At 33.3% G+C, this 22812-nt stretch overlaps 1 protein-coding gene across 2 annotated transcripts; it reads right to left on the reverse strand.

The window, feature by feature from the left end:
• Positions 1-112: 112 nt before the first annotated feature.
• Positions 113-21480, reverse strand: LOC128179558 (uncharacterized). 2 transcript variants are annotated; one of them, XM_052847000.1, is made up of 12 exons: positions 21349-21480; positions 20182-20560; positions 19524-19617; positions 19344-19439; positions 5567-5814; positions 5066-5258; positions 4872-4957; positions 4181-4610; positions 3659-3763; positions 2980-3209; positions 2293-2482; positions 113-1659 (listed from the first exon to the last, which is right to left on the reverse strand). In XM_052847000.1, exons 2-12 carry the CDS (start codon positions 20533-20535, stop codon positions 1604-1606), a joined length of 2082 nt encoding a protein of 693 aa, XP_052702960.1. In that variant the 5' UTR covers positions 20536-20560; positions 21349-21480; the 3' UTR covers positions 113-1603. The 2 variants fall into 2 exon arrangements, with proteins under 2 accessions (XP_052702960.1, XP_052702959.1); XM_052846999.1 differs by having other exon boundaries at positions 2974-3209.
• Positions 21481-22812: the final 1332 nt, after the last annotated feature.

Genomic DNA, 22812 nt, shown 5'->3' on the forward strand with positions numbered 1-22812 from the left:
AAATAATTCGTTTTTATTCAATGTAGGAAACTCCTGAATACCCATAATTACATGTACGTTTTCAAAACACAACAATCAGCAACAGTGAATTCCTCATTTTTAATTAATCAAATGAGTGCACAGGCCTAGGTCCACTTCACTTCCATAGCGACTGATTTCATGAGGAGTGGTTGAAAACTCACTCCCATAGATCAATAATTTCCAAATGAAAATTGAAGTAGTAATAACAAAAAAAAAAAATGTCCAAGCAAAAAATAAATCAAGACAACAAAATGCACTCAAAATGTAAACGTTTTAATCTAACCTTACAAGCACACAGTTGAAACCTTTTGCAATAAATGTACACACTGTAAAAGATATAAAGATAAAATATTGGTGAGAGATCTAAATTAAAGATAAAAACAATGGAGCATTATATCATAAAAATGTCAATCTTGCTTTGGTGTACTTAATATATTAAAGCTTCTATACAATAATTTAAAATACTAATAAATTACAACTCCCATTTTGATATTTTTCTGCATAAATGTAAAATAATTGCACAAATTGATTGTTTGAGCATGAATAGCAATTCATGCATTACTTTTAAAAAAGACTTATATAAGACTTTACAAGATTTTTTTCATTTTGTAATGCCTTCAAACCATCTACAAAAACTATTTCATAATGCAAATTGCACTCAACAAAGTGTATAAAAGGTACACCGTTTTCCAAAATAAACAATAAAATATATACTGTAATAATATTTCTGTCATGACAGCTCTTGTAAAATGGTCATGATTGGGGATAAAGTTATTAAATTATATGTAGGTAACTGGAATGTCATCAAAGTATATAGCTAAAAATATACATGCAAATATAATCCAATATATGCACATAAAACAAAGCAATAACAACAACAGGTTGTACTTAAGTGGTCCCACTAGCAACCAGATGAAGTTACAATAACAAAGATCGTACAACAATGAAAACAAAGTTCATGTTTCAGCAGCAAAAAAAAAAAAAAAATAATCACACTTTACAAACCCTTGTGTAACCTTTGATTGGATCACATTTTAACAAAACACATGTATAAACATTCTTACATCTTGGGCTTAAATCTAAAGCATTATCTATTTGATTGTTCCATTTTGATTTTCTCTTATTCCCCCTATACTCAAAATCACGTCTTTCCTCATCAGAAAAATATATTATGCTGTGGTAAAGTGATTATGAGATTAAAATTGTGGAGTACAAAATTGTGGGTTTTTTTAACATGAGCCCTATGTTTATAAATCTGTAATCTGTAATTTACTGTAACAAATATATTTATAAAGAGCACATGTACATGAACATACACATCTGGTAAAATATACATATACATAAAAATACAGAGAACCAATAATGAATGTGTACAGACATTAATGTATATGACACCATATATACAGTACATTCAAAAATAATATAACTCAAGGTCTAGTAAATCCAGAAAAGCATTGTACTGGAATATGGAATGACATGCAGTTATAGGTAAATTTATGTCATGTTCTATATTTATGACTGTATACATGTATTACAACATTGTACTTCTCATTGTCCTTTTTCTGTACTTATTTGATTCCTCTCAAGGTGAATGTTTCAGTCTCCTCTTCATCTCATCGGAAAGTGAGTACTTTCTATCTGTTAAATACATGAATTACATAAAACATGAAAATTATACTTACACTGAAGCACCGATTCTTCCATATTTAACGCAATGTGTTGTGGCACCTCTCTCTCTCTCTCTCTCTCTCTCTCTCTCTCTCTCTCTCTCTCCATGTGCTACAGGTATGAAAAGAAAAGAAATCAGTTTAACGATCTCCAATCCTCAGCAATATTCGATAACTCTAAATTATCCGGAATTTTTTATATTTGCATTATTTTATTTTGTATTTATAATTAGTCTTCTAGTGTTTAAAGTACATTGAGTTATTCAACAAGTTGCATGGCATAGCGGTACCAAGGAGATCCACTAATTACATGTTTAGTAAAGGGTTTCGAGCTACCACATTACATTGATATATTTTTTTATTGATATTTATTAAATTTTATCCATAAAAGGCAAATTTGTAATAACTTTGTAAAGTGCATGGTTACCATCAATAAATTTTTTTTATTTCATTTGATTTATAAAGTTTGAAGGAAAAATAACGTTTTCATGATGAAAAAAATATTTTGAGGCTGAGGATCATCAAACTTTAATTCAAACGTTTAATCATTTATAGATTTACAATGAAATGAAGTGTAGCCAGTCAAAATATCTTCAAAACCCACCATCATAAGAGACAATCTCGCACAAATGAGTATATTCTATCAACTTCTGGTCCAGGACATTCTGAATCTCATGACAGAATATCTTGGCCTGTATGATCTTGTCTGCTTCACTGAGTCCAGCAATCCTCACCCTCCACATGTCGTCCAGACATGTAACGGCTGCTGCATACTGGCCGACAAATACAAACTCCTGCAATGAGAGCATTAAACCTCATTCACAGTCTAGGTGAGCTAAATGAGGCAATTTTAAAAAGACCAAAAAAACTAAGATTTAAATTCTAAAAAGTTACATGTATGTATTGAAAATAACAAGGTGGTTACTTTCACAATCTAGAGGTCAGATCCAAACCACGTACAGCGACTTTCAATGTTATAACACATACTGTTAACCAACTTTTATTTCGCATGTGGGTAATAGGTCAGTATTTGCAAGATTTGCAAGAGGCTTTTTGTCGTGAAAATTTCTCGATGCGAACTAGTCGTTGAAGTATAGGTGTTATATCACAACTAGTGTGGATAAAGTGTGGTCGTGAAAAATTGTCATTTGGAACCAGTTTATCTCTGGTAAATTGCAAAATAAAGTTGTCACAATTAAAATTTGGTTTTGGTTGCGATTAAAATTTAGGCTTCAGTAAACTGCTGCATTCATTTTATACACCAATAAATAAAACATGTACTTACTTCAACTTCATCTTTGTCAAAAAATGTGTACATGTCGAAACTGTACTTTCGGCTGTTGCCACTGTGATTAACATAAACTGGATGGATGGTGTCCAAATATGATATACTATCATCAGCATCACTCAGTTTGGCTTTACAATCACAAGAAAAAGGAACCAAAATGTACACTTTTTCCTTGTAGATGGAAGAACTTTTGTTGTGCTTCTCTAAAGTTTTGATGATAGAATTACCCAATCCTACAAAATTCATGAGTAAAATGATCAAGAAAACTTCTCGATAAACAATGCAGAGGAAATATGCAAATGTGATCATTTATCTACCCTAGTTATGTTCATATTAAGTTAAGTTTAATCCTTCTCCGTGCAATTAAGGTGCATAGGGCAGGTGCTTTTCCCCGGTTTCCATGGTGCTAAGCGGATGAGAGTCATTGACTTCCCCTGGATGGGACCCTAGTCCATTGCAGGTTAACCCCCATCATAAGCCGGTACCCAATTTCAGCTGGGTGGACTGAGACAATGTAGATAAAGTGCCTTGTCCAAGTGCACAACACACAACATCAAGTGACTACAGCGGGGTTTGAACCAGCTACCTTTTGGTTACTGGCCTAACACCCATGACCACTGAGCCGCGTACTCCACAATGTTTATATTTAATTAAAAATAAATAACTGAGATTTATTGTGTACCTTGCAGAATAAATGCTAGATAGTTCAGAACGTAAGTCCATGCCAATCCATATGCAACATTTCCTGCAGGTATCAAGGTATCTCTGTCAAAAGGGATTTCCTTTCCTTTGTACAAGAAAGTTGAAAAAAAACACAACATTAATATTCATTAAATGCATGCATTAACATCAAAATGTAGCTATTAAAGTCGTTTAAAAATGTATAATATATTTAACATTTGGTCACACTTCAAAAGAAATTCATTTGCATGTACATTATGTAATCTATTATTATTTATATTACTGCACTCTCTAACATCTACAAAAATTTACAATTAAGTAAATTTTCACAAATTAAAGCGTCAAAACTTTAATGACATTTTTCTTTTGTAAGAAATAAATGTTATCCTAAATGATTTTGCAACTTATTTTAAAATGGTTTAAACGGAGCATTTTATGTAAGTTTCCCATGATCTAATAATTCTATAGTTACTGTAATTCAAATGACCAACGATTACACAAAACCTTAAATTAAAGAGTGTACCTTTTAAAGTGCAATGGAGTCGTTCCAAGTATCTTTTGTTTTCATCAACACCTACATAAGTCACAAATCGGATGGCATCTGGAATGTCGCCATATCTTGTATCAAGAAGTACAGGAATCAGGCGAATCTTTTTGTCCACTAAAAATGACTGTAAAAGGCTAATTAATTGTAAAGTGAATTTTCTATCCTTCAAAGCCTTTCTTGTTAATATCACAATAGTCCAGTAGCAGTTCCCAATGACATAATCAAGATTTGAAATCGACCTTTGTCCTGTTCTCTGGTCTTCAATAAAAAGCTTAGTGCCTTTACTCTCTAAATAGTTGCATATTTCATTTCCTATCTCATGGCTTTCGTCGTCATAAAACAAAAAAGCATCATGCTCAAAATCCGCTGGCTCTCGTGAGCTTAGCCTGTCCAATGGTCTCTCTATCTGAAAAAGGAAGTGAAAGCAAAAAGTTGATCCTTATTTCTTAAGTTTTTGCAGCATTGAAATGCATGTAGAAAGTCTGTTTTTTGATTTTCTCCATTTACCCAAAAACTTTAGCTAAAATACTGTGCTAATTTAAAATGTAGCAAAATAATGTAAAAATTCAACTTTTCTCTGAATTTTACATTTTAATAGTACAGTGTACTATGAGTTTTTCACATAGTAAAGACATTGCTAGGGGGATGAGGTTAAAATGACACACACCCTTCCTTCTTTCATTGATCCCACATGCAAGTCTTCTTTAATAGCCTTCACCAAAACGTCGGCCAGCACAAATCCAGGTCTGTTTTCTTAAGAGAGCATCATGATAAATGAATGAGTGATTGTAATGTTGCCCATGCCTAAATATTCTTCAAAACTAGAATATATTTTTCAAATCATATTGTTTTTTTTCTTACCATTGTACATAATTATGTTGGCTTTGTTGAGAGTGCCTTCCAAACTTTCGTGCTGCAGTAAGGCACTGAGTGTGTAGTAGAAACGCCCCACCTGAGTCCGCCTATCACACTCCCGTAACTTGGAGGACGTTTCTTCTATCATTTTTTGGATTCCGGCTATAACTGAAGGATATTCTGCTACACAGTAGTACTCCTACAGAGAAAAATTTGGAGTAAAGGTTTGTCATGAAGCTAAAGATGCCAAAGTTAAAGTCATGCAGATACATCAAAGCATTTAATTTGTGACTATCTTCATTCTTCATCTATCTTCTCGGACAATAAAAATTCATCTATTAAGTAGGTATTCCAAAACGGGACACTGGCTGTTCAAGATGAGCTCCCTATAAACAATCATAACTTTCTCCAACAAGGGTGGTAAATGATGATGGCCCTAGTGTTGTTTATCACCAAAACAATAGACTGCCATTGCTATTCGAAACACAAAAATGCATATATACATACTGTTCCATCTCTGTCTTTGACGCCATAGATTGTCATCTGCACATCTCGTTTGTTTCCTGACCGTGTGTAGCTTAAATTTGGTAATTTTTCTTCCATAACAATGATTCTCTGTTCAGGGCTATCTTTGGGTATGTCTTCAATAACTCTAGGACACTGGCAGTTTTCTGGAACCAACTCATACAATTTTGTAGAAAATCTGGTTGGATATTTCTTGTAGGTTTCTGTTTTCTCTACAAGAGCTGTCATTTCTGTAAAATGAAAAAAAGGAAAAGACTTGGTAATATACTCTGTAAAAATGAGATGTACATGTATATTGAAGCAAAAGAGATCAAATATAGTAGAAACTAGAGCAGAGCTCGTGGCAAAGCCACGAGTAGGTCTTCCGTTGTTGCTGCGAGTTGAAAATGTATGTGATATGGTGTCAATAAATTATAATGACTAAACTTTCAGTTCTGCTTTTGTTATAAAAATGTGTTGTGATTGAAAGCCTGTATATAAAACGTGTTTTGAAAAAGAAAGAAAGAAAATGTTTAAGGAAAACTATCTGTCGAACACAGTTTATGTAATCGTTTCAAACATTTTTTTAAAAATGAGATGTTTAATGGGGAGTTAAATTTTCAGAGGGCAGCAAGCATTGTTACATGTACTCATGATTCATGTCAGGAATTGTGTTTTTGGGGAGTTGATTTTAATCATCTCTCCTATGCAGTTACTCTAGCAAACCGAAACTGAAACTGTGTTTGCACCTAAGCACAAATCATCGCCGCTGCCAAGACTTCGTTCTTGAAAATAATCGATAAATTCGATGTTATATACGCTGAAGCATTTTTAAAGGAAACTTATTTATAAATACCTTGGAAATAGTCAGATTTTTAATGGTACGAACAATAAGAAGTTTTTTGTAGTCGTGTGTATTCCTACGCCAGAGTTCAATATATAGTTTCGTTCAACCATCGGCTGTCTCCTTACATCTCCGGCAAGTAGAGAGTCAGTCTATATTTAGAGGTCGCATCATCAAGCTATCACGTGACCTGGTATCTCTTACTTGTCGGAGATTAACGGAGACAGCCGAAGATCTGGTTGAACGAGACTAGAGTTCATTATTGGTTGGATCCAAACAATTTTTGAAATATTTGGAATACCAAAACACAGTTTGATGAAATCAATTCTATTTCAAAATATAACACAACATGATTCATTAGAGGTTTTCTCGAAATTCTTGTCGGAAAAGTCAGAGAAATCATATTATAAAAATGTGCATAATTTAAATGCAGATTACAAACTACTTGCCAAGCAAACTAGCATATCGTTGATTTTAAAATAAATAATATTCGATAAAATCAACTCCCGTCAGTACATCAGTACTTTGATTTAAAAACCGAACCCGCCTACAAAACACGTAACCTTTTCTGTAAGATAACTTCTTTATTTAAAAATATTTCTAAATTTTTTAAAACTATGTGCAAGTTTAGAATTGTTGCGTGATGACAAAATTTACAGACCCTGAAACGTACTACTACACCAAAAACGTGCGACTTACGTGCGAGAAACGTTTCGTGTAGACCGTTTAGCGTTTCGTGTGATTGTGAAGCGTTTCGTGTAAACCGTTTACTGTTTCGGGCAAAGCGTGTAAACCGTTTCGGGCAAAGCGTGCTAGAACCGCGTGAAACATTCATCAGATTTCATTTGGAACTCTCTGACAATTTAATTGTTTCAAAATGGCGCCCGTGTTTTACATTACTTTAAACTGTTTGTGATTGGCAAAACTCTTTTGTACATGTAGATATTTTAATGAAAAAAATTCTACAAGAAATGATGAAGCTTTTAATAGGCATTTCCTCCAGAAAGGTTGTTACGTAGTGTTTTGACTGACTTTTGTCCATTCAGATTGTAGAAGGCGGAGTTGAGACAATACTGGTCGTGACTTAATTTGAGAGAGAGAGAGAGAGAGAGAGAGAGAGAGAGTTGACTGGTTAATGGAGTAAATTATAGATGACGCAGATGAGTGAACTATCTATCAACAATAGTTATCGTATAAAGTGACAAATCACGGTCCATAGTATGTCCCAAGTTATTGTTTCCATCAATTTTTGATGATTTTTAATAAAAATACACATACCTGTGAAAGAAACACAACTGAAATTGATGAAAGGGAATATATCAAGATATCTTTATTGAACAATTTTCACTCATAAAATTTCACAGGAACGAAAACAATTTTCTTACGGATATTTATAATGGGAAATGTTTACATCTTTTCTTCATTCGGAAGTAATCGGGATACCTCGCGCAATTTTTTAACGTTATCATCCGGGCTTATCAATGGCTGATGCAATGCAAAATCCCCTTAGACTTTCAATATTGGGATGTGTATTGAAACCTGAAGCGGTATAGGGGGCGTTTCAACACATAATCTGGACATTTTTCATATACATGTAAGTGGATGAACGTAGTTTGAGCACTAAGGTATTTACTATTATTGAATCATATATTGAATATATCAAGCAAAAAGTGGTGGAAGAAAAAACTCGGGACATAGTATAGTATATCTTATAAATTTATGAAACTTTGAAGTGTTTTGAAATTCTTTAACCAGGGAACAACGATATCTAGATATAGATCAGTAATAGGATAAGGTAATGTCAAACATCGAAGACTGTACGAATATTTAAGAAACTGTTTTTATTACAAGTGTTACCGTTAATAATCAAATCAAAGTTTGACGAATCTTTCTGGAATTAAACATAGGTTGTAAATTCACTTTGTATAAAAACTTTCTTCATGGTTACTCAGTGTGAAACATTCTTTACCTTAGACGTTTTACTTTTCCACTAAGCATCCGCCTTCGTTGCCTTTCCTTCACACTACATCTAAATTCATCATGTTCATAAGTGATCATTCGTTCGCATTTCAAAATATTTAATGTCCGTATTCTCGGACTCCATGCTCGGAAATTTAGTTGGATATAAGCTACGTCATTCTTATCCATGTGCATGTTGTCGACGGCGCGCGGCCGAAGAAATTTTCACAATCGTTTTTAAAACGCTTTAAAGTTATACAATATAGGATATACATGTAATTTTTATATACAGACTTTAATTAATTTGTTTGAAAGTTTATAACTAATGATTATTCCTTTATCGGCACCACTTATAATCTCTCTCTCTTTTCTTTCTCTCATTCAAGTCACGAGCGGCAATGTCTTAACTCCGCCCAGCTACGATCTGATTGGACAAAGGTCAGTCAAAACATTAGGTATAAACTTTTCTGGAGTAAACCCCTAAAAACGCTTCAATGTACTTCGCTGTAACTTAAACGATCATGTTTTTATAAGCATATATATTTTTTTATTTATTTACATCGATAACTCTTACTGAGACCATTTGACTGTGTACAAGCAGGACACATAACCTCGGACATCGGGTGTCTTCTGCACCTGGCTGAACCTGTCAATCAAACTCTGTGTATTTGTTTTCAATGGATTGTCAAGCGTCTCTTTTTTTTTGTCAATAGCCAATGGAAAATTAATGACTTCAAGGTAATCGGAATCAGTATTTGATGAAGCATACAATTTAAATTACAAAATATTTATTAATGATCTGAAAATTATTTAAACCACTGTTAACGGAAAACAAAGAGTCTTAGAAGTAATTAACACACAGGGATTTGCCTACAATGTACACAGTCATGCAATTACTAGTAATTATTATGGGAATCTTTACGCATGGTATTTAATTCGAACAGATTATAATAATCTATACACTGTACGCCGTTACACATGTACGAAGCGCCGGTAATATATACGAATATTGAGTCAAAAAATTAAATCATTTTTATTTCTTGTTCTTTTCAATACAATGTGAAATTACTTTCAGAAAAAAATTCCGAAATACTAATTACAACTTTCTTTTTTGTGTAATCATTTGATTTTTTTCTGAGGTACATGTATATATATGTACAGAACATACTTATTTACGAATGATACGACATAGGAAAAAAATAATCGGTTGTTCGTAGAACATTTTTATCTTACGAATGTGACTAATTTAATTTTAAATATTTTTTAACATTATCAATGTAAATAATATCAGGTGTATTTACTGTTTGTGTTTTTACATCGTAATCTCTGAAACCAATAAAAATACTAATGTTAGCAGAAAAATCAAATCCCGCCGAATACTGAAAAACCGATTTCAGTTTGCAATCATACGGATTTTATTATTGGTATTGACTATTGAGTTACGGTAACTTTTTTTCTGGATGATTTTATTATTTATTATTTTATGTAAAAGCACAATGTCAACTGTTACTCAATTATATAACAATTGATGACCTGGGGCTATATATGTTCAGAGCTGTGTGCGCTGAAGCGACACAAGATTCTCGGTCGCACGTGGCGATTGAATTTACACAGACTGACCTAATAAACAAACGGGTAGGAAAGTGAAACAAAATGTTACACATTAAAAAAGAAGCCACCAAAAATGATTTTCGATAGATCTTGACAATTCAAAAAATCCAGCGCGAACTCCTGTCAGCGGGACGGGAGGGGGGGGGGGGGGGCAGCAATGAGTTCGCTTCTACAAAGAAACGAACGACCATGTAGAAAAACTACAGAAGTGATTAATATGTGACCGATAGAATCTAATCTAAAGTTGTTTAAAATTCATGTGAAATTTTTTTTAAAAAAAATCATCGAATGCCTCAATTCAGGACATTTTTTTTTTATCGTGCTAGCACCTACCGCAAACATGTTACATGGAACTTTGATTATAATTTGATTTTTAAACTACCTTGTACGCTATCTATAAATCAATGCTTAATCAACTGTACAGGTTTAATGAATTTATCTTTTCATCTTTCTTTTCATCCTAAACGAATATACTAGTTGAAAACATAATAAAATGTAGTTGTGTCCGTGCAAAATATGAAACATGAACGCGTGATAAGGTACATGTAGAAGAACACGAACCGACCGCGGATTACTTGTCCACTCGCGCCGGTTCTCCTCAGCCATGTGCGAGGGATGATCACCATTTAAAGCTTTACTATTTGTGTGTGTGTGTGGTGGGGGGGGGGTGATTTAAAACATTATTTGTACAGTGTTTAAAATATTTTACATTAACAAATTTAACTAACCATTAATTTATGACTTACGATGTGTACGATTTGGAGTAATATCGCTCATTAATATTCATTTACACTCAAATGTTCAATTGAATAAATACAAGATGGAGTTCCCGTTTTTACGGCTATATTAACTCAAACACGTTCATATGCATGTAAGTGTGCGTCGCGGTGTGAGAATCTTGTCTATTAAATAACCGCTTAATTACCGCTAGGTAGTGCAGCCGTGGCTGATCTCATCGGCCGTGGGCGAAGGATATATTACGTAAAGGTACATGTACAACGCACAGACAGGCACAGCTCAGAACCCAGGAAGATTTGAAAAGTTTGCAGTATAATGAACATACTCTATCAAATAGAAGTTATTTATTTTAAACTTAAAACCCACAATTGATCTGTGTCTATTATTGCTTTAGATTGAGAATGACATTGCCTTTATTAATTAACTGAACGATTTCTTAATTGACACCCATTCGTTTAATCCATAAAAAATTATGTGTAATCAAGACGAAACCAATTCTTGAGTTCGCGGCTAAATAAACTCATACATGTATATGAGAGACACAGCTCTCGTGTATTAGATAACCGCTGAACGCTAGGTAGTCCAGCCGCGAGCATGGTGACCGATATTCTCGGCCGCGGGCGAGGGAGAACTTACGTAATGGTACACATACACAGAGCTCTGATTCAAGGTAGATTTTAAATGCATGGAGTTCATAAATAAAATGTAATGCATAGAGTTTTTTAATTCCATATTTTGTGGTTTACTAGAAAAGAAAAAGAATGTTTTGTTTTCCAATTGCCGTTTTTAATGAATGTGCACTATAAGAACTTAGCAACAATGACTTAAACTCCTAAAGAAAAGGCATGTACTCCAACAACAAAAAAATATTCTAATAAATTATTGCCTCCTGTATAAACCAGCATACTTTCTGCGGCAACTTTATGCCAGTTGTACGCACAAAGACTTTCGTTTACTTGTCAAATGAAAACAGGTACATGTCAACATGTAAAGCTTTTTACACTCATACTACACAAATCACTTACAAAATAATATTGTTACGACCTTTATGAGATCCCAACAAACAACTTTTCCAGCGACAACCATATCAAAATCCTAACCGTTTTTGAGTTATAAAGCAAACATTTTAGGGGCTATTGGCCCTTAATTTAAGGGTCCAGCCCTTTTTTATTGGTGTCAAATAAAAGCCCTTGGTATTCTGCACAACTTTTATTCTACATGTTTCAACAAATTATTTTTCGTTTAAAAGATATAAAGGAAAATATGTCTAAATTTTTGCAATTTTTTGAATCCTGTTTTTTGACCCCCTACCTTTTTCTAAATAAGGAAAGTAATCGAAAAACAAAAACCGATGTGCACCACTACAATGTCTCTGCTATTCAAATTCGTTGGATTCCCATTCCCTGCTATCATAGTCTCGGAGCCTTTGTCTGGAAACAAAAGGCCCTAAAAAATTTTAAAAGGGGAATAACTCTTTAACGAAAAGGGAATTCTAAATTTTATGAATTACTTAAGATAGTGTTTTGTAAAGTACATTAGCCCTGCAAATTTGAGCAAAAACCGTTCAGAAATGAGCAAGATATGAAGCCTCAAAGTTCGCGTCTAGGAAACAAAAAAAAAAAAGAAAAATAAGAAAAATCTTAACCCGCACAATAATAGAAAGGTCTTCCGTTTCCAACGGAAGACCTTAATAAAAAATCATTGAAAAACAAAGGGCCACATCGCTCACCTGAGCAACAATAGACATAACTAGATACGATCTCGTTACGAGTAACGAGTAGGTCTTCCGTTCAATTTTAAACGATACGATTTAAATATCAATGAAATTTCAAATTTCCCCCTCAACCACTCCCTTTCAGATAATGCATACGATTGTCAATATCCCTTGAAATGCTTAACAAAGAGAATTGCTTTTTCACATACAGCACATTTAAGGTTTAAGATTTTAGTCCCCTAAAATCCCTAATTACGTTATTAATTGGTTTAGAAATTCGTTTTACAAAGTGATATTGTTACGACCAACAACTTTGTTTCTATAATGCATTACAAAATCTTTATCGTTTTGAAGTTATTTGTAATAGACTTTACGAGTATCTTGGCCCCTAATTTAAGGGGCCAGTCCTATTTTCTTGACTTCATTTGAACGGTTTCACGAATACTAACATTTTTTGTTCTTACACTTATCTAGAATTGTTGTTCATTTTTTAGATACAAATGATTGAATATTTTAGGGGCCAGCCCTCTAGATCCTTAATGGGGACAGCCATTGGTGTTTTGATTAATGGAATCGATTAAAGTCATCAATGCAAGCATTTTCTCTTCAACAATGCTTCACAAAATATGTCTATTTTTCTAGATAAATTGTGTCAAAGTTTTAGCACTTTGGCCCCTAAAAATCTCTAATTACGTAATAAATGGGCGTAGCAACGATCTTGCCTGATAGATATTGTTACGGTCAACAACTTTGCTTCTGTAATGCATTACAAAATCTTTATCGTTTTGAAGTTATTTGTAATAGAGTTTATGAGTGTCTTGGCCCCTAATTTAAGGGGCCAGCCCCTATTTCTTGATTTTGTTGGAAAGGACGTTTGATTATCTACCACTTTTGTTATATATGTTTTAACAAAATATCAACTCATAAAAAGATACAGATCAAAACGTATGAAAAATTTGATTCGAAATTCGTACCCAATTTTCGAGCCTAGGCGAGCTCATAGAAATGGCGCCACTGGCGCTAAAAAACTACATTGTGTACAACTTTAATTTATGGTCTACCTATCCTGAAAATTTCATATTCCTATCTCTGATAGTCTCTGAGTTTATGTCTGCACAAAATGGGTCATAAAAACTGACAAAATCGGCCGTAAATCGGAACCGGAAGTGCCGATTTCAAAATTTCAAAAAACTTCTAGAATTATGACCACTGGCAATCATTTGTGAAAAAATGGTCGAAATCGGCCGAATAGTTTTCGAGATATCGCGTGCACAAAATTTTGGGAAAAAAATAATAATAACTAGATACGATCTCGTTACGAGTAACGAGTAGGTCTTCCGTTCAATTTTTAAACGATACGATTAAAATATCAATGGAATTTTCAGAACCCCCCCCCCCCCCCCCCATCCACTCCCTGATAATGTATACGATTGTCAAAATCCTTTAAAAAACCCAACAAAGTGTTTTGCTTTTTCACATACAGAACCTTGAAGATTTAAGGTTTTGGTCCCCTAAAATCCCTAATAACGTAATAAATGGGTGTTGCAATGAGTTTCACAAACTGACATTGTTACGATCAACAACTCTGTTTGTATAATGCATTACAAATTCTTTATCGTTTTTAAGTTATTTGTAATAGAATTTACGAGTGCCTTGGCCCCTAATTTAAAGGGCCAGCCCCTTTTTCTTGATTTCTTTGAAAAGGTCTTAAGAATACCAACATTTTTTTTTCTTACACCAATCTGAAATTGTTGATCATTTTTGAGATACAAATGATTGAATATTTTAGGGGCTAGCCCTCTTGATCCTTAATGGGGACAGAAGTTCGTGTTTTGATATGTGGAATCAATTTAAATCATTAATTCAAACATTTTCTCTTCTATGATGTCTAACAAAATATGTCTCCTTCTCTAGCTATATTGCGTGAAAGTTTAAGTACTTTGGCCCCTAAAAATCCCTAATTACGTAATAAATGGGCGTGGCCATAATTTTTTCTAATAGATATTGGTACGATCAACAACTTTGCTTCTATTATGCATTACAAAATCTTTATCATTTTTAAGTTATTTGTAATAGAGTTTACGAGTGTCTTGGCCCCTAAATTAAGGGGCCAGCCCCTTTTTCTTGATTTTGTTGGAAAGAACTTTTAATTATCTACTACTTTTGTTATATATGTTTTAACAAAATATGAACTGATAAAAAGATACAGATCAAAACGTATAAAAATTTTGAATGAAAATTCGAACCCAAATTTCGTGCCTCTGTGAGCTCCAAGAAATACAGCCACTGGCATAAAATTTAATAGGGCCTAACTTCAAGCTATACTCTACCTATCCTGAAAGTTTCAAACTCATATCTCTGATAGTTTCTGAGATCATCTCTGCACAAAATAGGTCGTAAAAATTACAAAATCGGCCGTAAATCGGTACCGGAAGTGACGACGTCAGAAATTTTAAAAACATATAAAATTCAAGTCACGTTCCATCATCTGTGAAAAAATGATTGAAATCAGTTGAATGGTTTTTGAGAAATCGCGTGCACAAAATTTGGAAAAAAATAATAATAATAATAACTAGATACGATCTCGTTACGAGTAACGAGTAGGTCTTCCGTTCAATTTTTTAAACGATTCGATTAAAATATCAATGAAATTTCAGAATTATCCCTCAACCACTTCCTTTTAGATAATGTATACGATTGTCAATATCCTTTAAAATGTTTAACAAAGAGTTTTGCTTTTTAACATACAACACATTAAAGATTTAAGATTTTAGTCCCCTAAAATCTCTAAATACGTCATCAATGGGTTTGGAAATGAGTTTAACAAACTAATATTGCTGCGATCAACAACTTTGCTTCTATAATGCATTACAAAATCTTGATCATTTTTAACGTATGAGTAATAGAGTTTAGAAGTCTATAGGCCCCTAATTTAAGGGGCCAGCCCCTTTTTCTTGATTTTATACGAAAGGTCTCATGAATACTAACATTTTTTGTTCTTACATCCATCTGAAATTGTTGATCACTTTTGAGATACAAATGATTGAATATATTAGGGGCCAGCCCTCTAGATCCTTAATGGGGACAGAAATTCGTATTTTGATAAGTAGAATCAATTTAAATCATTTAATCAAACATTTTCTCTTCTTCGATGTCTAACAAAAAATGTATACTTCTCTAGTTATTTTTCGTCAAAGTTTAAGTACTTTGGCCCCTTAAAATCCCTAATTACGTAATAAATGGGCGTGGCAATGATTTTTTCAAATAGATATTGGTACGATCAACAACTTTGCTTCTATAATGCATTACAAAATCTTTATCGTTTTAAAGTTATTTGTAATAGAGTTTACGAGTGTCTTGGCCCCTAATTTAAGGGGCCAGCCCCTTTTTCTTGATTTTGTTGGAAAGAACGTTTAATTATCTACTACTTTTGTAATAGATGTTTTAACAAAATAACAACTGTAAAAAAGATACAGATCAAAACGTATGAAAATTTTGAATGAAAATTCGTACTCAATTTTCGAGCCCAGGCGAGCTCCAAGAAATGGCGCCACTGGCTTAAAACAACATAATAGTGCACAACTATAAACTATAGACTACCTATCCTGAAAATTTCATAGTCATATCTCTGATAGTTTCTGAGATCAGCTCTGCACAAAAAAGGTCGTGAAAATGTGCAAAATGGCCGATAAATCGGTACCGGAAGTGACGACAGAAAAAATCTCAAAAACGTATGAAGTTTACATCAAGTCCCATCCTCTGTGAAAAAATGATTGAAATCAGTCGAATAGTTTTCGAGAAATCGCGTGCACAAAATTTGTGGAAAAAAATAATAATAACTAGATACGATCTCGTTACGAGTAACGAGTAGGTCTTCCGTTCAATTTTTTAAACGATTCTATTAAAATATCAATGAAATTTCAAAATTCTCCCTCAACCACTTATTTTTAGATAATGTATACGATTGTCAATATCCTTTAAAATGCTTAACAAAGAGTTTTGCTTTTTAACATACAGCACATTAAAGATTTAAGATTTTAGTCTCCTAAAATCTCTAAATACGTCATCAATGGGTTTGGAAATGAGTTTTACAAACTGATATTGCTGCGATCAACAACTTTGTTTTTATAATGCATTACAAAATCTTGATCATTTTTAACGTATGAGTAATAGAGTTTAGGAGTCTATTGGCCCCTAATTTTAGGGGCCAGCCCCTTTTTCTTGATTTTATACGAAAGGTCTCATGAATACTAACATTTTTGGTTCTTAAATCCATCTGAAATTGATGTTTACTTTTGAGATACAAATGATCGAATATTTTAGGGGCCAGCCCTCTAGATCCTTAATGGGGACAGAAATTCGTATTTTGATAAGTAGAATCAATTTAAATCATTTAATCAATTATTTTCTCTTCTTTGATGTCTAACAAAATATGTATACTTCTCTAGTTATTTTTCGTCAAAATTTTAGTACTTTGGCCCTTAAAAATCCCTAATTACGTAATAAATGGGCGTGGCAATGATTTTTTCGAATAGATATTGGTACGATCAACAACTTTGCTTCTATAATGCATTACAAAATCTTTATCGTTTTTAAGTTATTTGTAATAGAGTTAACGAGTGCCTTGGCCCCTAAAAAAAGGGGCCAGCCCCTTTTTCTTGATTTCTTTGAAAAGGTCTTAAGAATACAAACAATTTTTGTTCTTACACCCATGTAAAATTGTTGAACATTTTTGAGATACAAATGATTGAATATTTTAGGGGCCAGCCCTCTAGATCCTTAATGGGGACAGAAATTCGTGTTTTGATCAGTGGAATCAATTTAAATCATTTATTCAAACATTTTCTCTTCTATGATGTCTAACAAAATATGTATACTTCTCTAGTTATTTTTCGTCAAAGTTTAGGTACTTTGGCCCCTAAAAATCCCTAATTACGTAATAAATGGGCGTGGCAATGATTTTTTCGAATAGATATTGGAACGATCAACAACTTTACTTCTATAATGCATTACAAAATCTTTATTGTTTTTAAGTTATATGTAATAGAGTTTACGAGTGCCTTGGCCCCTAAAAAAAGGGGCCAGCCCCTTTTTCTTGATTTCGTTGGAAAGAACTTATGATTATCTACCACTTTTGTTATATATATCTTAACAAAATATCAAGTGATAAAAAGATACAGATCAAAACGTTTGAAATTTTTGAATGAAAATTCATACTCAATTTTCGTGCCCAGGCGAGCTCCAAGAAATGACGCCACTTGCGTAAAACAAAATAATAGTGCACAACTTCAGACTACAGACTACCTATCCTGAAAATTTCATAGTCATATCTCTGATAGTTTCTGAGATCAGCTCTGCACAAAATAGGTCGTAAAAAACTACAAAATGGTCGATAAATCGGTACCGGAAGTGACGACAACAAAAATTTCAAAAACATATAAAATTCAGATGATGACTCATCATCTGTGAAAAAATGTTGAAAATCGGTCGAATAGTTTTCGAGAAATCGCGTGCACAAAATTTGGAAAAAAAAATAATAATAATAAGAAACAGTACGAAAACTATAAGGTCTTCCGTTGGAAACGGAAGACCTTAATAATAAGAAATCGTACGAAAACTATAAGGTCTTCCGTTGGAAACGGAAGACCTTAATAAGAAACAGTACGAAAACAATAAGGTCTTCCGTTGGAAACGGAAGACCTTAATAAGAAACAGTACGAAAACTATAAGGTCTTCCGTTGGAAACGGAAGACCTTAATAAAAACAGCTTTATTAAGGAGTCATATACAAAATATCTGAACAATGTAGTATAACAGAATAAAAACAAGTCTCCTGCATATCCTCATGTTTATATATGAGCCAATTTGTAACATAATGATTTTAAAGTCATATCAAATATTGAGCATTTGCAGTTCTTCTATGGATTATAGACATACATCAAACTTGGCACCCCTTGTGAGGCCTATGAATTGTCCAGGGGCCGGAGTCTAAACAATTTAAAGAATCAACAATTTGTCAAAATGCTTGCATATATTAAGTAAAACCTGAAAATTATTATTTTGACTTTTAATTTACACTATCTGAACTGACTAAAGTTAGAGCTTATCTAGGCAAATTGTGTTTTAGAAGATGATTTTTGAAGATTTTTACCTATATAAATTTGCCCCCCCCCCATTAGGGCCCCACCTACCCCCGGAGATAATGACTTGAACAAAGTTAAATCTCTCCTACCTGAAGATGCTACCACACAAGTTGCAGCTTTTCATGTTCTTGGATTTCTGAGAAAAAGATTTTTAAAGATTTTTCTCCATATATTCCAATATGAAAATTCAACCCCTCACTGTGGCCCCATCCTACCCCTTGGGATCATGATTTTAACAAACTTGAATCTACAATACCTGATGATGCTTCCACACAAGCTACAGCTTTTCTGGCTGATCAGTTTCAGAAAAAAGATTTTCAAGATTTTCTCTATATATACAAGTATTCTTCTGTAAACCCCCCCCCCCCACCCCCTTGTGGCCTCGATCATGATTTGAACAATTTTAAATCTACACTACCTGAGAATGCTTCCACGCAAGTTTCAGCTTTTCTGGCGAAATGGTTTTTGAGAAGAATTTTTTTTTTTAAATGCCAACAAATTTTCAATGATTTTCAATTATCTCGATCCCCTTAAAAAAGGCATGCCTTTCATTTTAACTAACATGTAAATCCCCTTTACCTAAGGATGATTTTGGCCAAGTTTGGTTGAAATCGACCCTGTGATTCTGGAGAAGAAATCGAAATTGTAAATAGTTTACGGACAGATGGACAGACAGACAGTCGTCGGACAAAAAAGGATCAGAAAAGCTCACTTGAGCTTTCAGCTCAGGTAAGCTAAAAAAATGTTATCTGCAAAACAGTCTCAACTAAACCTGGAAGAAGATACTGCAACAGTCCAAAGTAATGAGACCAAACTTGTGCATGCGCAATGTTCCCAGCAGGCAACAGTTCTTCAGTTTGTTTCTTTTCTACAAATTAAAAGAAACTTGTTATTTACACAAATTATACACAAATAAAATTAACATCAATCCACATTGCTCCAGGAATTTTACCTTTGATTTTAGAGACAAGATCGTCTAGTTTGCCCTCGATGTCATCGTCATTTAGTATATCTACGTGTGGAACATCATTCAGCATGTCCAATGCCTTAAACAATTAGAGTAGCATTCAGAATCATGTAAAATTATCACATTTCAACATGATTGCAAATAAATCCTTTTAAGGTCAGACGACACTCCTCGAGCATCTTTTTTGTATCTCCTCTTTATAAAGAGTTCCAGTAAAATTATTATTATTTAAAATCATTTTTAATTTGATAGAAATTTGATTTTTTTACATAGATATATGCCTAAATGGCCAAGTGGTTAGAACATTGGCCGTTCCCTGCGAGGAGCTCAGGTTTCATAGGTAGTGAGTTCAAGCCCCGGTGAAGCTCCAATTTAGTGAATTTTCCTGTGACGTATATTTCTTTTATTTCTTTATAAGCAATTCAAGTGCATTTTCAAAAAGATTATATAGGAGATTGCATTCTCCAGTATTTTGCAGAAATGCCTGGTAAGGTATCCCGATTTTTTGCAAGAAAGCGTGTCAAATTAGTATAGTAAATCAAAAACAAATTCCTGGAAAAAGTTATATAAAATTGAGGAACGTGTCGTCTGACCTTAAACATAAAACAAATAAAAAAGTGCTGACAATGGAATTCAAATTTACCAGCTGCTGTTCAACAGAATTTCCTTTTCGCAGAACAACAACAGACATGATGTTACGGCGGTGAGACTTCTCTAGAGCCAGCAGTAGTTCTAGTGAACACCATGGACTTTCCCGAGAGTGTTCTGTTAGTACGATCAAGGATTTCCGGCATCGTCTGACAGCTCTGGCTATATTGGTAAAAACAGTTTCACCCCCTAGGAAATCGTCTTCATCGACCAGAACTTTAAGGTTTTGACGTTCAAGTAATGGCTTAAGTTTTAACAGTGCAAATACTTTGTCCTCCTTTGGTTCATTGGCGTGAATCAGAAACACGTCATGGGTGATGTCAACATCAGTACCTTCATCGTCCGCCATTATGTACCTTGATGCCACCAGAAGGCTGTAATTATAATTCATTATTAAAATCATAAAATAATTAACAGCAAATTTTAGAAATAATTTATCATTATGGTTTCAATTAGAAATTCAATTGGAGATTCAATTGGAATTTCACAATGGAAACACATCTGTTTATTCAATCACATGAAATAATGAAAATACTTTGTGGATTCAGAATAATTGCACATGAATTATGAATTGAAAGAGGTAACGTTAGATATAGTAAATATGAACTTGTAAGAAATAATACTTGTCAAAGAATTCCTTTAGAAAGAAACAAGAGGACATGTTTAGTATGTAACCAAAATTGTGTAGAAGATGAATGTCACTTTTTTACTGATTGTCCATTATATAAAGAAGGAAGAAATTCATTTTTCAATTATGTCTCAATAATTAACAAAAAATTTATACAATTTTAACAAAGAAAGACAAATTTATCTCTGTATAATTGTAACTTTACGGTTCAAGCATTTCTTATTTTAATCCTCTGTCATCGAGTGGCTACATCAAAACAGAGTTATCTCTCTTGCTGCATGGTAAACCAAAAGAAGGCACCGTGCATGATCACCAACCATTCAAACAATGAATAACGCATCGCAGCCGGAGTTATTTATTTATATATTATATTTATATTTATGCATCATTCATATAAGTCCGATTTCGTTAAATACTCGACAATTTAGCATAAAATTTTTACACACCTGTAACCAGAAAATGGCTAAAATTCGCATGTAACGTTGAAAATAAAAAATAAGTCAAACACTAACACTGCGAAGGGGAAAAACTTACCAAAAGCTAACTTTTATGTATTTGTCGAATTCTTAACAACACATTCATGCAAAACCTATTATCATGTCCACGATGGATCAGAAACTATTGTTTTAAATTAGGGAAATTCCACAATTTTCACTTTCGATTCCGGGAATCAAGTGAATTCGTAACCAAACTGACTCGTACTCAAACAGACTCGTAATCAAATGGTCCGCTCGTACCCCAAACTCTGCATGTGGTTCACTGTACATGTACCAAAACATTTGTTAACGACTTCACTAATCAACTTATACCCACGATAAATATACACCTGTATTTATCTTATTATGATAATAAAATACAATTCACGGGTTTTATTTTTCAAATACTTTTAAATATATAACTATATATATACTTAATTTGTCGAAAATCAAAACTACTTATAATTGTATTTTTAAAGAATGTGACGGAAATATGGTTGTAAACAGTGATATTTGGATTGTAAAGAAAAAGATGAGCTGATTAGCTTTTAAAATTAGGTTTAAATATGATTCCAAATAATTTAGAAACTCCAAGATAATCGAATACAGAATTTTATCTTCAAAAAGAGCCTTTACGTTCGCCAAATAGAGTCCTTTTTCAACATGGGATCACCATTACGATTGATGAAGCTATAATTAACAACTCATAACTATAATTAACCTTGTACTGTAGTTTACAACTGTTAAATATAGTTTTACAGATAAAAAAACTATTATAATAGTAAGTAACTATCGTTACTATAGTTTACGGTTCATAATTTTATGCATATGATAGTTAACAGTCGATAAACCTAATTAACTTTTATTACTATATATTTACATTTTCCAGTGCCTTTGCCTGTGATAACACTACGTATCGATTTTGTACTTTGTCTATATAACCCATAATACAAATGACGCCAAATTGAGGCGCCAGCGGGGTTTGCTTATTTATATTTAGATAGTTAATCGTACGATGGCTTAAAATTATATAAATATAAGTAATAAGGAATCATTCTTTGAATATTATGAGGTGATAATTTCGGTCGGGACGTGATCAAATCTATCATAAAGCCCTTCGGGCTTTATTGGATTTGATCACGCCCCAACCAAAATTATCACCTCATAATACTCATAGAATGATTCCTTATTCCTTATATATAATATCAACTGTGAAACTATGTTTAGCCTATTTTTGTGAATTTGGCGCGCCATAAATGTACATGTCATCGTAACTAAGTTGCATCTTGTCATAAATAATAAATTAAGTTGTATGTCAACCATCGGCGGATTCAATGGAGGGGGGGGGGGGGCGCATCCCTGAAATTGCCAAAATCAAGTTTAACTTAAATCATACGCCTTCTGCCGAAGAAAATGTACAGTCTGTGAGTCTTAATTACCAACTTCTTGGAAACGTAAGAAATTTCTCTACATTAGACTTATTTTAACGGTGCAGTATGAACAAAACCCGCCGGTGTTCAAT

This window comes from Crassostrea angulata, chromosome 4 (genome assembly GCF_025612915.1).
Source record: "Crassostrea angulata isolate pt1a10 chromosome 4, ASM2561291v2, whole genome shotgun sequence".
In the NCBI taxonomy this organism is placed as follows: domain Eukaryota; kingdom Metazoa; phylum Mollusca; class Bivalvia; order Ostreida; family Ostreidae; genus Magallana; species Magallana angulata.

Bases quoted from the DNA above. Each gene is read 5' to 3' on its own strand.
- LOC128179558 (XM_052846999.1), bottom strand. From the start codon at position 20,535: ATGGCGGACGATGAAGGTACTGATGTTGACATCACCCATGACGTGTTT. The intron at 5,815-19,343 runs GTTTAGTTGAGA...TTCATTTTACAG, and splicing joins GTTGCAGTATCTTCTTCCAG to AAATGACAGCTCTTGTAGAG. The intron at 3,764-4,180 runs GTACACTCTTTA...TCTTGTACAAAG, and splicing joins ACTCCATTGCACTTTAAAAG to GAAAGGAAATCCCTTTTGAC.